At 37.2% G+C, this 15,796-nt stretch overlaps 1 protein-coding gene and 2 non-coding genes across 3 annotated transcripts; 2 read left to right on the top strand and 1 right to left on the bottom strand.

Annotated features, from left to right (window-relative positions):
- Nucleotides 1-1,645: 1,645 nt before the first annotated feature.
- LOC121633910 (cholesterol 24-hydroxylase-like) lies at nt 1,646-6,162 on the bottom strand. The gene is made up of 15 exons (XM_041976241.1): nt 5,936-6,162; nt 5,774-5,851; nt 5,493-5,574; nt 5,290-5,363; nt 4,954-5,040; nt 4,692-4,830; nt 4,481-4,591; nt 4,223-4,385; nt 3,961-4,026; nt 3,337-3,409; nt 3,172-3,256; nt 2,914-3,024; nt 2,663-2,751; nt 2,470-2,536; nt 1,646-2,385 (listed from the first exon to the last, which is right to left on the bottom strand). Exons 1-15 carry the CDS (start codon nt 6,082-6,084, stop codon nt 2,236-2,238), a joined length of 1,524 nt encoding a protein of 507 aa, XP_041832175.1. The 5' UTR covers nt 6,085-6,162; the 3' UTR covers nt 1,646-2,235.
- Nucleotides 6,163-7,868: 1,706 nt separating this feature from the next.
- trnat-ugu lies at nt 7,869-7,941 on the top strand. Its single transcript has one exon. It is a non-coding gene; the product is annotated as a tRNA-Thr (tRNA).
- A 2,189-nt stretch (nt 7,942-10,130) lies between these two features.
- On the top strand, nt 10,131-10,213 carry trnal-cag. The gene has a single exon. It is a non-coding gene; the product is annotated as a tRNA-Leu (tRNA).
- The last annotated feature ends 5,583 nt before the right edge of the window (nt 10,214-15,796 follow it).

Genomic DNA, 15,796 nt, shown 5'->3' with positions numbered 1-15,796 from the left:
AAGTACTTTATAAATAAACTTTACAAAACTTTACGTATACTTCAAAAACAACACATACTTTTTGGGTTTTATTTCCTTTTTATTTTTGCTTTAATGTTCAAATAAACTTCATCAATGATGAGAAAAACTTGCTTTGAGCTAAATCACAGTCATCTCAGTGTTTCTTCAGCGTTATTGGCTGTTCAACTTTGGAGTCATCACATCTGGTGATTTTATGACATTATTTGTCCTTTTCATAAAATGTAAATAATCTGGCCCCTCATTGCCCACCTCGGTAGTTGGCAGGATACTGTATGAATGCTGCATTGTGATCAAGAACATGTTAGTGTTGATGTAGCCCCCAAGCTGTTCCCCCTTGAATATAAGAAAGGTTTTCTTATCTTATTCTCAAACAACGCTTTCATAGCTGTTTAAAGTCCATCATTTCCATGTGTCTCACTGTTCAATTGCACTTTATTGGAATAAATTTAATGTTTGACTTTATCTTCTCTCGTAAGTTTAAGATGGCTGTTATCATGGTTTACTTTTTACAAGTTTCTTTATATGATGGGAGGTCTATTTGTGAGACATAAGATTGAAGAAGGGCAGTCTTCTAAATGCTGCATGGATCAACTTCAATATTCCATGTTGGATAGATAAATGGGGTAAAATTAAACCTACTTTATGGGGAAGGTCAGTGTAATAAATAATGTAGTTATAAGACAGAAGAACTATATACTGATGATGTTACCAGTTACAATATCACTGCAGATTTTTAAACAAAATGGCCCAATGATTAAAGACTTCTAATGAGATGGGTGAAAATCCCAGAATAAAACTGGATAAAATATGTTTACCAAGGGACAAAGAGGGCCTGGGGCTACTAGACCCAACATTATACTACATGTCCTTTGAAATGGCTAAAATAGCTGAACACTGGAGTAAAGACAATCAGCTGCTATAGTTAACATTGCAAATTGCCATTTAATGTTGTTTCCATTTACTCTTTTTGATTATTACCATTCTCACAAAATACATTGTACCCCATCATATAATACTATAAAGAGATCTGGATGAAAGCACACAAGCTGTATACAGGAAGTTAACCGGGGTTAACAACTGTATTCTTTTTTGTGTCAGAATGCATTGATCAGTACAGGATGTTCTATAAAAAGAGGCCCCGAAATAGGATACGTACCGTTGCTGACAATGAGGGTGCGTTTATGTCATATATAAGCAAAATGTTCAGATAATTAAACTTTGGATGAAAGTCAGATTTCTTGAAATAACTAAAAATTTAAATTTGTACCACCAGGATTAAACTTGAAGATGGAAACAGCATTACGCATTACGGCTTAACGTTACAGTGTGGGATAGATAAATGGGATAATAAGGGCTCCAGGAATTTAAAGATGTTTTGGGAGAAAGATCTGTGATGTGTAATGGAGGAAGAGGAAAAGATAATAAAGTCAAACTCGCCCAACGTGAAATGAACATAAAATCACAAAAAATGAGTAAAATTGTTCATAGCACAGAGAAAATCCAATATACAAATATTTTCATGAATGCCACAATCTTAATAAAAAGTTTGTAAGCGGGATTTTTGTAAGTTGCTAATAATACACGTGTCACTGACCCATCAAGATGAGGGAGAGTAAGGTGGATGAAGAGTGTACTGAAGCCTCACAATTTATTTTGAAACAACAATAACACATTTTCAGGGCTTAGTTTTAATCATATTTAAACATAAAATGAAAATTTTACCATAACTCCAAATATATTAACACCAGTCTTCAACTACAACCAGATTCATCGTTTAGCATCTATAAGTCATCACAAAGTAGAATAACAAAATTGTCAAAAATGTTAGCATCATTTTTAGAGTTCCAGGTTTTAAAGCATCATGTTCTGTCTGTGATAGTCAAAATGAAACAAGAGTCATATTCAAAAATAAATAAAAATAAAAATCACTACACAGCAGACTGTGTGCAATATAAATGTCTAAAGTCACATATTTAGCTGCATTTTATTTTATTTAGCATAAAAACAGATATTCAGTAGTTACGTATTAGTGTTATTACAAGTTCAAGGCTGACAAAAAAATGAAAATATAGTTATTTCTAAGTATAAATGATGGTATTTAAATTACAAAACCTGTTTTTTGTGTTCATTGTCTGAGTGTCGCAATATTTGTACTTTTACATGAAGTAATATTGAAATCAACTAGTTTATGGACCAATATCAATGTTTAACCTCTTAGTTTGTGTAATTCCTGTGTTGGACAGTGCAGACAACTCCACTCTTTGGTCTCAGTGTCCCAGTGTCCAGGATGTCAAAGGTCTCTCCTGGGAGAGGGGTGAAATCGAACCTCTGGAGCAGCTTGGCCATCACCACTTTGGCCTCCATCTGAAATCAAACCATGACCCACTATGCTCAGTGAGTGTTTATATGTGTTGTGGGTATGTGTACAAATACTTATGTCCAACCCACCTGAGCAAAGTTCTGTCCCAGGCATGAGCGTGGACCCAGGGCAAAAGGGTAGTAGCAGTAATAAGGCCTTGATAGAAGAAGAAAAAAAAGAGAGATAAAAGACTTTTATTTGTGTCACCTGCCACTGTAATGCCAGGTCGGACATGTTAGACTAAAAAAAAAAGCTTTTTGGTGAAAAGCGTATTTTACTTACTTGGGAGCATCTGGGTGAAACCTGTCTGGATCAAATGTAAGTGGGTCCTTGAAGAATTTCTCCGTCCTCCCACTCACATAAGAGCTGAACTAAATTTCAAAATAACTTATGTCACTTTGAGAGACGGCAGTATGTTACTATATTTTGTAAATAATCTATAAAAAGCTTTTATTCTATCTATCAGTCATACATATAAATTAGACACCTGTTTATTGCCTTAATGCTACAACATACTGAGGCAAAATACTCACAAAACAGGTTACACCCCCGGGTATGCGGATACCATCAATGACCATGTCTTCCATAATATAACGGGACGTCCCTGGAGCTGTCGGGTAGATCCTCAGAGTCTCTTTTAGTACCTTGAAGAGGGTTACAAAATGGAAGTTTACATGTTGAATTAGCAGTTTATTCACAGAATAAACACATAAATGAAAACATGTTGACAAAGAAGCAGGTGAATGATCCTGGTTTAGCATGTCTGTTATAAGAAGAAAGGCTGACTTAACCTGTGAGAGGTAAATCAGTTTGCCGAGGTCATCGTAGCTTATGTCCTGTTTCATCCCAATGACATCATCCACCTCTTTCTTCAATCTGAAAAATAAACTACTTGAGAAACTACCGCTCACCAGCTCTATGACAAACCTATCATGCAGTGCATTGACAGTTCTTACTTCTCCAGGATTTCAGGATGTCTTCCAAGCTCCATGACACAGAAAGCTAGCTGATTGGCTGTTGTTTCTTGCCCTGAAATGAAGCAACACACAACTCACAATGAAGTGACTGAATTTGTTGCCACTAAACCAAAGTAGTAGACTTTAAAAGTTTATCTCAAATAGAGATCTTACAAGTTAGTGTTAATAAAGACAACTACTATAATCAGACTTTTTGCAACATTGTGTGTGTGTGTTTTTTTTTTTTTTTTTGCCTAAAGTTTAATGTCCAGGTAATGTTATTGTTATTATGTTATTGTCAATGTTTGGGGGGGTCTCCACTACCTTTTACCAATCACATGGCAGCATCATAGAATAAGACATAGTAGTCTCTTTATTACCCACCATAGACTGTTACCATTACTTGACCAATACCTTGTCAAGCCTAGGGCAAGATATGCTTCAACATATTTTCTTATCTTTGTTTTTGTGTGTGTGTGAACTCTGTTGTTAATTCATTATTCTTTGCTTTTAACAAATTTGTCCATGTCATAAAAACTGTCATATCTTCCCCAGTTTGGGAACTAGATACATGATCTAGATACTGCAAGTCTGTGTAGATAGAAGCAGAAACATCAAACTTACCCGCAATGAAGAAAGTGATAAAATTGTCCAACATGAACTCCTCATCTTCTGCAGTCATGTTTTCCTCTTAATACAGGAAAATGCACAAGTTAGCCATTTAAATCTCTGAAACTAGAAACTATTGAAAGTACTAGTCTTCCACGTCTACTACACTAACATGTCAAAATAAATGCACAAACCACATTACAGTTCTGAGATGCATCCAAATAATGCTGCATCATAGATGTTTTTTTTTTATGTTCCCTCCTTTTTTAATACTAACCTGCAGCAGCAGTTTTGATGATCATTGTGAGGATGTCTTTGGGGACATCTTCACCGTTCTGTATGGCCATCTTTCTTTTGTGGATCCACTGAGCTCCAGTTGTACGCAGCAGGCGGCATGCTTCCTTTACTTCTTTAATGTAAGGTCTGTTCTTTGGATTGAACTGGAATTACAAATTTAAAATGTCACATTGCTGATAACAACAATTTGCACAATCTAAATTAAAAAATTCTAAATAAAAAAAATCCACCGTAATACCTCAAAGAAAAAGTCCCTAACATAGTACACCAACCCTTTCAAACACGTCTCAACGGCTTTAGGGAAAGGTGAGCTACTAGTCAGGAGGTCTAAATCCACACCAAAAGCAACCTGAAAGTTATTAGAAAAAGTACAAATTCATTAATAACATGTTAGAGCAGGATTAGAAATGTTGTGTTTTCATCACAATGAAGTAACAAGTGTTGGATACCTTGGCAATAACATCCATCGTAACACAGTTAAAAAGATGCAGCATGTTTGCCTCAACATTATTATCAGCAATGTCTCCGAGTTTATCCATCAGTTTATCTGCTCTCTCATTAAAGGTCCCCATTAGACCTCTGAGATACCTGGAAGAAATGATTATTTCAGACAAAGTGACAGCACATACCAGCACCACAATAAATGAATAAATATTATGCCCCCACTGGTCTTAATATATTGATTAAATAAATAAAAACTGAGTAACTAACAAGCTGCTGAATGCAGGGTCCATGATCCTCCGTTGTTTGTACCAGAGCTCATGATCTTGTGCTGTTACAAGGCCGTTGCCAAAGAATCTAGAGAGGTGACAGGTACATAGATACACTCAGAGGGTTGTAATTCATCTGACATCACTAAAGACATGCTTATAACCCAAACTGAAAATGCATATTGGATGCATTATCTTATAGAGTCAGGTTGGAAAATTCTACAAATAACAATATCACAAAAAAACACTACTTTTTCTTTATTATTGCTGAAGCAGTCTGACAACATGTTTGGTTATCACTATAATTTATAATGAGGTCTGACAATCTGAAGCCTACCTTTCACCAAACAGGTAAAAGAGTTTCTTATAGACCAGCTTATCCTTGGGGTACTTTGATGACATCAAGATTTCCTGAAATCAGAACCATCAAAACACGTAATAATCAAATGATGCATTGCATATATTTCAACCTCAACTCTGCCTGACTTGTGTGTAGTTTATGTATTTGTATGTGTGCACTTTTGTGCAACAGGTGTTTACCTTTGTTGCCTCTGGACAGGAGGTGCACAGACTAACATAATGCAGAATGTTTATCCTGAAAACTGGTCCGTAAGTCTCGGTCCTGTAAACGATATGCTCATTTAGTTTGTTTGTTTGGAAATAATACATGTGTTACAAATAGGACAAGTTAAAATAGACTAAGGTAAACCCAATTAGTTTTTATCGAGACATGCTACCATATGCGCACAACACGTTTCGACAGAACACCGGACAAACACACTTTACTGAAACTTTATTTAGTATTTATCGCCTTCACTTACCACTCCAGCAAATTGTCGTGAAGGAGTTTGTCATTTTTAATTGACCTCAGAAACGTCGGTGCATGTCCCAGTAAGAAACTGAGGAGAAAAGCGGAGGGTCGCAGGTGATGTGGTATTTTAGAACAGTCATAAAAGTAAATAACAACAACCATTTTGTCTTACCTGTCTCTCGGTGGTCCGGGTATGTGGTCAAATTTCATATGTATGTACTTTACATACAAGCAGTAACAAAGAAAAGCTGCGACAAGAAGAAATGTGATAATTATAAGCGCTTTAACGAACAAGCTGAAAAGTGCAAAGAAGACGGGCATTTTGGTAAAAGTAAGTCAAGAATGGGATAAAGTCCACTGCCCAATAGCTTTAGAAAATGTCCCTCTTGGTGGTGTTGGTGAACTCTGTTTAGGGGCGGATCTAAAGGGTGAGGGGGGCGGGGCAAGAGCACAGACCAGGAAACGGGTGGCACATCCAATTAAGCTTTAAAAAACTATCTAGATTTTCAGAAATAATCAACTGATTATTGTATTTAAAAATGTATGATATACATTAAATTTTATTTAAAATTAATGGGTCATTGTGCAGAACTTGGCAAGCTATTGAATTAATTTGATTTGAGTAAAATGAATTTACAATATGACATTATTTACACAGTGAGCACTACATAAAGAAAAATGTAGACCACACAATTGCCTCCACATCATCCAATTCTGATGTAAGGACTCATGTCTCCAATTTGAATAAACTCCAACAGGTCAGGTGCATTGATAAAGTTGGGGTTGTTAATAATGGACTTGACACAAAATTGCTTATACACCTGACCCATCAAGTTAAGGGAGATAATGGGGTAGCAGGTGGATGAATGAGTGTGTCAAAGCCTCACAATTTACAGGGTATTTTAAAGCAACAGTAAGAAACATTCAGGGCTTAGTTTTAATTATCTTTAAACATAAAATGAAAATTTTACTATAACTCCTAATATATTAACAACAGCCTTCAACTACAACCAGATTTATCATTTAGTATCTGTTACTCAAATGTGAGGATCATTTTTAGTGTAACAGGCATTAAAACATTATGTTTACACTGTTTGTCATGGTCAAAATAGACTTCACATTTATAAAGAAGGAAAAAGAAAATCACTGTACATCAGACTGTGTACAATATCAATTTATCAGAAATCAAATAGTTAGCTGCATTTTTTTTATTTTCTTTTCACTAGCATATTATATATATATTTAGTAGTTACACATTGATGTTATTACAACTTTAAGGCTCATAGAAAATTAAAATATAGCTATTTTCAAGTTTAAATTGATGGTATTAACAAGAATGGACTGTTCACAATATCTGTTTCTTGTGTTTATAATAATAATAATAATAATTTGACATAATTTGTACTTGACGCAATAGTGAAATCAGCTAGTTTATGGAATAAACTATTATATTATATGATTTCATTGTCGTATATTTCAGTGTTTTGAAAACTTTTAGTTTTTGTAATTCCTGTGTTTACGAGTGTAAACTCTACTCTTTGGTCTCAGTGTCCCAGTGTCCAGCATGCCAGGTCTGTCCAGGGACAAAAGTGTAATCGCACCTCTGGAGCAGTTTGGCCATCATTCACTTGCAATGAAGTGTGTGACAAAAAAATCAGATTTAAACTCCTCATCTTCTTCAGCTGTTGTCAAACAATGTTGCCAACTAATATCTATTATTTGAAATATGTGCTCTGTCTTGTATTGAGAGATATTTCCAGTCTGATCAGATGTAAACTTTGGAGATTATAACCAGTGCAGCAGTTTTAATTATCATTGTCAATATGTCTTGGGGACATCTTTTCCGTTTTGCACGGTCATCTTTCTCTTTTGCATCTACTGAGTTCAAGTTGTACGCAGCAGGCGGTATGCTTCCCTCATTTCATTAATAAAGGGTTTGTTCTTTGGTTTGAACTGGAATTACAGATTATGAATGTTTTATTTAAATAAACCGGGTATGCTTTTCTTAAAAAATCCTGAGGTACACCGTAAGGACAACATATGAAATATAACATAAGTCATCGTCAATAAATGGGAAAAAGACATCGTCTCTGTGTCGTGAAGCCGGCTCCATAGCTCAGTGGTTAGAGCACTGGTCTTGTAAACCAGGGGTCGCGAGTTCGATCCTCGCTGGGGCCTGCTGACCATTTTCCCAAATATGTGACTTCCTTCGTCATGATTCAGTCCGTCATTATGATGTCATAGCTTCAATACACAGGTTGATATACCAACAGTGATATCTTGATCGCATATCTTGACGGGGTTGCACAGAGCCGGTGTTCTAGCAGTTTAGTGAACCAGCTCAGAAGAACACACAATAGCTTTGTCTGTAGGTTTAAGTTACTTTTGTCAGAATGGAACATCTATGTATGCCGTTCCCTCTCACGTAGTTTGGGATAAGGTGCTGAATGCTAAAGACTTGATGCTACAACTGTCACGCGAGGGAGGCGCCGCTGTGAAATGTATGTATGTATAAATAAATAAATAAGAAAAAATAGAGCCCCGACTGGCAACCTTTCCTTGTGTTTGAAATTAAATGGTGAAATATACAGAAAAATATTAACAATGCCTCTAACCCCTCATTGCTTGATTGACCTGACAGGTGTTGTGTCCAGAAAAACACCCTGCCGTGAAAAGCACCCCCTTCAGGACAAGCTGTCGGCAGCGCCCTCTGCTGTGCTTGGTGAATATTGCAGCTTCAATACGCTACATGCTTGAGTTCATACTGCTCATATTCACCCCCCTTCGTCCCTATGGACAAAAACAAAGGTCACTGCTCTTGTGGAGTATGTAACAAGCTTTAAGTTCTCAACAGCAGCCACCACTACCAGTCTGTTCTTACTGACCCAGAGTCAAACAGGCTGTTTGTGGTGTGTAATTCGTTCGGGCATGTGTGTGTCAAGACTTACTGACAGTCAAATATGTGATCACCAAGGCATCACAAATACAAGGACTGTATAAAAATTACACATTATGCTATTATAAAACACCGCAAACCCGCTATTTTATACTCTAACGATTTATTTTACATATAGTTCAGGCAGATCATCGGTGATAGTAAAATGTAAACTTTTGAGAGTACAGTCAGACCATGTACTATCTTAGTATTACTGTTATAAAATTTCTTTTTTTCAATCACTATCAACAGACTGGTAGATCATCTTGGTAAGTTCTCATGGGTATTAAACATGAATATCCGCCATCTACAGGCGACTGGGTGTCACTACGCTCCCTAAGATGGTGTGCCTTTCACGGCAGGGGTGCTTTTTTCGGCACTACACCGGAACCTGTCATGTTCCGTGCGCTACGAGAGGGGGGGAGGGACGAGTTATGTTGGGGCGCACAATCTGTCATTTATTCATTTTAATATTCATGTCATCATTGTTTCACTGTGTCCTATATTTCAGAATCCCATGATACTTTATTGTTTGTTCAGGAGGGTCCTCTAAGTACTAGAATATATGATGCAAATATTTCCCCACATTTTTCTAGATACAAGTAGTGTGCTCATATAAGTAAATCCACCAAGTGTTCTTCTTTCTCACCTTTTTTTGTTCAAGAGGTTAACTAGACCAAGCAGCCTTTTGGTTTCTGCTAAGTACTGTTTTGTAGGGCTCCAACTCTGGTAGTCGATTAGTCATCGACTATTAAATCGACTAGTCCACTTATCGGATTATGTATCTCGTAATTATTAAATGGCTCTTATTTCATTTTCAGCTTTGAAATCTTGAATGAGGTTGTTTTGTAAGTCCGACGAACCTCCTCTTTAAATGTTCGAGCTTTGGAGACATACTTTCTTGGTACGCAAGGTTCGCTTTACAAATCTCACATGTATTTAATTTATTTTATAAGTTTAATGTCAAGTTGTCCCAGACTTTTGACGTTCTCTGCCTCTGTTTTGTTCCCTGGTCTGCTGCCATATTTTTCCCAGGTGGACTTTATTGCATGACTCTCAGCAGAGATAGGGAAAACGACGATGTCTCACTCTGTAGTTTTTTTTTGTTTGTTTTTTTGTTTGTTTTTTTGGGTACTGTCAATGTTTTGATTAACTGCACATGCACTGCCGGCACCATCTGTGTCAGTGTGACGTTAAGTCAGTGTTAGTCTGGAGAAATGACAGCAGTCAGGAGATCATAATGAAAAATATGATTGTTCATGAGTCTCAAATCGTGCGGTCTCAAGTCTTTTGACTGCGAGTCCAAGTCGAGTCTGAAATCATTTGAGATGTAACTTAAATGCGTTTCCTCTCCAGCTCTGTGGTGGACTAAAACATACTCCCATACAAGTTTGACAGGACAAAAGTGGAAGGTTTCCTGCTGGTTCACATTGTCAGGATGGCCGAGCGGTCTAAGGCGCTGCGTTCAGGTCGCAGTCTCCTCTGGAGGCGTGGGTTCGAATCCCACTTCTGACAGATAACTTTTCTTTTTTGTCTTGTTTCTCAAATTTATGAACAATATTAGCCATTTCTTGATGATCTGTTTCCCATCTCTGGTATACTGTATGCTATTATGTACATTAGTCTAATGTTCATAGTTTCTTCTCTTACATGTTTATGGACAGGAAAAATTATAGTTCTTTGAAGTTTCAGTAAAACTGCTGGTTTTATTTAAACTACTGAGGCATTATCTTTTTTTATTTCTATTTTGCAAAGACAAAATGAGATTTGTTTTTTTTAAAAAAAAAAGCTAAAACAAAACTGTTTTGGTTACCATTTGCAGTTCACTTTCAGTCATTACAATCATGTCCTCTGGCCCCTGCAAACATGTCTCCACCAGATGGGGCACTTGTACTACTTGTACTTGTACATATTAGCATGTATTTGGCTTCATTGTATTTTTAAAAATTGTTCTCTTCCCTTTTAAATTAATGGGATTTTTATATGTGTTAACAAAAAGGTGCCTGAATCAGGTCTAAAACCCCTTTTATTTGCCAGATAAATAGTTTTTCCTGTTCTTTTTCTTTCCACATATGTACATAGACAGTGATGTCTGTATCATATGTAACCCACTGTATGTATTCTGTATTCTTGTTCTGTTTCTCTTTTTCTCTTTTTCTTTTATTCTTTTTAGTTTGTTTTAATTCTTCTCTTTTCAACGTTCTATTTGATGTTTCTCGTGCACCTTGCTTTAAATGTTTTATGTAAAGCACCTTTGGTTGTCTTGTACACAAAATGTTCTGTACAAATAAACCTGCACTGTTTTGCCTACAGCAGTTGAGGTTGGTTTGACTGATCTGAATAGGGCCTGTGCCACCTTTGAGTTACAACAGACTACACACAGCCAGTCTCTGGTCTTATAAAGCTGCCGGGAGGCCTGCCATTACTACCTTTAACCATCAGGCCTGTTTGAGCTGGTGTCGCTACATGTGCACTGGAACTTGTGGAGGAATGTTATGTTCAGTGATGAGCCCAGAATCTTCCTAGAGCAGTTTGACTGTATGGTCAAAGTGTGGAGAAGACATGGAGAATGTGATGCTGATTGCTGCACCAGCAGGGTAACAACAGTGTGATGGTGTGGGGTGGCACTGGAAACTGGAAAACAAGGCTTGTCCTCAATGGAGGTCCAGAGGCAATCTCAGTGCAGAGATATTGAAATGAGATTCTGCAGTCAGTGGCAATCCCAGATCTCCACAGTCTGGGAGCGAACTCTGTTCTCAAAGATGACAATGTTCACTCCCCCAGTAAAGCTAGGTTTATCAGAGACTACCTGCAGAATTTGGGGATGGAGAGGATAGAACGACCTGCCTGCAGTCCTGGCCTCAACCCCACTGAACACCTGCTGCTGAGACCTCTGATTGTTAATAATAACAAATAAACTGTTAAATTGTCAACATTTAAATTTAATTACATGTAATTTAAACATTTAAATTACATGTAATTAAATGACAACATTATTCTGATACTGACTCTTGTTTGTTGTTTATTGAAGATGATGATTAAAGAAGAAAAAAACAGTTTGGCACTGGAAGATCACACTTCAGTTTTTCATGGGTATAACCCACATGCTCAGTTTATCCCACAAATACATTTTCCTTAAAATTGTAACAACCTTTAAAAAGGGAAATAAACAGGCTTTCCAGTGGTATAAGATTTATTACCAAGAAGCTTAGTCACAACAAAGAAATCAACCAAAAACAAATTTTCTTAAAATTTGTGCAAAGTTTATATAAACTCCAGCATACACCAAATAAAACCGATATGAACCAAATTAATTAGAATTTCCTCTGCAGCCTTGTAAACTGAGTAATTATGCTAACTTGATGAAGCAGAAGAACGTCTACGTGACATCTAAGTTTCACTTGATGAAATGACTCAGAGGGGAACTGGAGTTATTGCAACTTTGAACCGATCTCTGCTGTCTCCTGCAACAGAGTTCATCTCCCCGCCAATCACTTTCAGCACATAAGGGGAATTCCACCAAAACTTAAAATGGGACTGATATTGCCAATCAGAGCATGCAACTACGTAGATTGATGCACTGCATGCATCAGATCCTGCGTGCTTACCTCCCAACTGGTGAAGCAGGAAAACCCTCCTATGGCTAATTCAATTACACTCATCTCCAGGAGAACTGGAAAAACGATTTTTTTGCATCTGAGCAGAATCTATGACAGCTCTGCAGAAGAAATGCACTCATCAGTGACTGACTAAGTGATGCAGATTGCCATTGCTTATGTTTGCTCGTGTGAATGTTCTGGCTGATCTTACAACACTTTTGAATGCTAAAAAGGGCTGACAGGCTTTGTCTGAGTAAGCATGAAAGTTGTTTCTGCACCCACAAAGTAATTTCCCTAAATGTGCTCTTTTTCAGGTTCCCGGTTCCATTATCTTTTACAGCATTACGTCTACACATGAACTGCAAAAAGGTGATCTATATTTATATTGGTAAAATATGAACTTGAGCAATTATGGTGTTTGTGCCATTTGTAAGTGACTTTAGCTCAACATGTACTCTAATTTTATACATGCTTAAATATTAGTATTTTTGAGACGATTATTGATAAACCAAACTGTTGAGGTCTTTTTGATACTAAATGTGCAATGGCATTCAATAAAAAGTGACCTATAGACCAACCTGTATTTAAATAAATGTCTATGATGCTAATGAAATCCTTATTCAACCTTAAGGATTAACTGATGACTAATCAAAAGCAAGCATTAGGTTTATATAGTGATATAGACCTCTAATCCCTAATAATTTTAATTGCCTGTATTAATGTGACACCACATCTATCTCTTCAGTGTCATCAAGTATCAAATCATGCTCGAGTGTGCAGTGATCACTCCATTAAAAGTTACTAAATCACTTTACTTTTAACAGTTTAATCTGGGTAAAATATGTAGCTGTTTTCTCGCTTTAAATTTGAAGACTGCTGTTGCTAAGAAAGATTTTGATATAAAGTGTCTTTTATTGACCCACTTCATCACATAATCACATCACCTAACTACAAAACCAGCATCAGTGCTTAGTAAGAATGTTTAATCTTCAGCTGAGATTTTACCAAACTATAAAACATTGTCTTCACATTAACACAGGCACTGGATTCAGAGAAATGTTTCTGTTAGACATGTAGCAAGTTTAGCTGTGGCAAAAAAGGACATTAAGCAGATGGTGAAAAGGCTTCTTTTTGAGACCAAACACAAACAAAGGGAGGGAGAACACCTCCCCCAGCCTGAGACACCACTCTGTCAAGACATCAAACGTTTCCTTTCACCTTTGGCACTGGACCACCAAGTGTGCAAGAGTTTCAGACTAACCACAATACACACAGTTAACTGACTGATCCGGATCAAGTCGTGCTCTGTATGTGTTCGTAGCTACGGCGGCATGTTCATTCCTCCACTGGAGGTCAGCTGCTCGTTTTTCCTCAGGCAACTTAGGATCTCCAGCGTCTCCTTGGAGTCGAACCCGAGCTAAACACCTTTTTCTACCTTGATGCTCTTTAAGTCTCTCAGAAGCCGGAAGTGTCCCTCCTTTACAAAAAGGTCATCAACGACCCTATTCTTCAAACTTAAACTCCCCTGAAACCCCATGCGAGAACAGCCCACCCTTCTCTTTCTCCCACTCAGCCACATTGGGAGTGACAGTCAAAAAAGGGAATGAAAAAAGTCCCCATTCCACAACCCACTTAACCCAGTCAGGAGCCCTTTCCATCTTTTCGGAAGTAAGCCCATGACGTCTTCCACTCTGGATAGTAGTCTGGGTTCACCCTCTGCCCCAACACCTCTACTGGTTAGGTCAGGTGGCGCAGCTTAACACAGCCTGCATCCCTAGGGAAGAAGCCGAAAGCAACATGTAAGCTGAGCTAATTATAACTTGAGATCATGATTTTGCTCAGAAAAAACTGAGTTGTTCAAATACCAAACACACATAGCAACAATAATATAAAAAGACCAAATTTGCATACTTGCATGAGCTAAAACAATTCAGTATTTATCATTAAGTATTTTGTCCAAGGACACTACAACAGATTGACTAGGATGCTGCAAGCGCCAGTCTTATCAGGCGACCTGCTCTACCACTTGGAAAAAACCCGATTGCATGTCTTTGTACTTACTGATTGTGACCAGCAGATGGTGCTCTATATCAGTCTCCTATGTTTCACCTCAGCTTTCTACCATTTCTGTCTTGTTTTTGTGTGTGTTTCTTTTTTTAAACGAGCTATGTCATATCTGCACTGGCTAGACAAGAAGATCACATTGTCTAATTTCAATGCACGGCTGTGTATTGCACAATGAATGTTATCTGTTGGTGGCATTTCCTGCAAGAAGAAGATCACAAGTTCTGATCTCAGGCATCAACAAATCCTCATCTGACCTAAAACACCACTTTCTTCTTATTTGTTCACTGTTTAGCCACTTCTACTGCTATGCCACTTCATACCTGTACATATTGTTCGCAATAACTTTCGAGCTTGTCTGCATTCTTATCTTAAAATGAAGGAGCAATCATAGTTTTGGTCCTGAGTCTTGGCTCCAAATAAGCGCTGGAGGCTAGGGGCTGTTTGATGTTGTTATGGCTGGCTGCCTGCCGCTTCAGTACTACTAAATCTGCAGGCCCCTCTCATGTCCAAAGGTATTGTGTTGGCTGTTCTTTTGATTATATTATCAACAGAGGGAGAGAGGGGTAGAAAATTAAGACTCCCACTGGACATGAGTAAACAAACAAGAGTTTGTAGTCTGGTTCATCCAAAGAATGTGAGTTATTCAGACTTTGCTGAGGATATTGATGTCCAGTGTTGGGATTATCATACTCAAAATTGTTCTTACTTGATAAAACAAATTGCCAGGCTTTGGTTTGCAAGCGAGATGAGAAATATGGAAAATATTGTTCCTGTTATGTACATGCTAATATCAAAACAACAAAAAAATGTATATATATTTAAAGTGTCAAATAAATCAGTAATCAAACTGACTACATGTATGATATACTCTCATGGTACTTGGAAGGGTAAATATTTAATGCAACCAGCAGGTGGAGGTTTTCACTTATTCTATGAAACATTTTGACATACACAATGTGTTTTCATGTATGCAAATTATGATCAGAATACCTGATCATCACTTTGCAGCACACATGAAGCCTTTTAGTGTCATTTTTTGGCATTATTAGAACATGTTATTCTGTTTTAGTAATTGTTGGAATGGATACAGAAATATCAGAGGCCAATAGTAAATGTTTTAAATGTCACTCTACTGTGCTCACAAATGAACCCTTTAAGGCCGATGCTCCCGACTGGATTGCCATTGTTCCCAACTTTAAGAATCCTTCTATTCTATTCTATATTGATTTAATTTATTCTTAAAAGTGAATTTTAATTGCTGCTTGCTTAGCTATAGAAACAGAGAAATTGACTAACACTACTGCTTGGTTTAAATAGTAAAGTTTGGTTAGCTTTAGTCATTGAAATGTATTAGTTAGGTCTAGACATGGAAATCACTTGGTTATGATTAGAAAACTACTGATGCATTGTTATGTTTAGGAAGAAAAAGTAC

This window comes from Melanotaenia boesemani, chromosome 22, assembly GCF_017639745.1.
Source record: "Melanotaenia boesemani isolate fMelBoe1 chromosome 22, fMelBoe1.pri, whole genome shotgun sequence".
In the NCBI taxonomy this organism is placed as follows: Eukaryota; Metazoa; Chordata; class Actinopteri; order Atheriniformes; family Melanotaeniidae; genus Melanotaenia; species Melanotaenia boesemani.
This window is presented reverse-complemented; position numbering and strand designations above follow the sequence as displayed.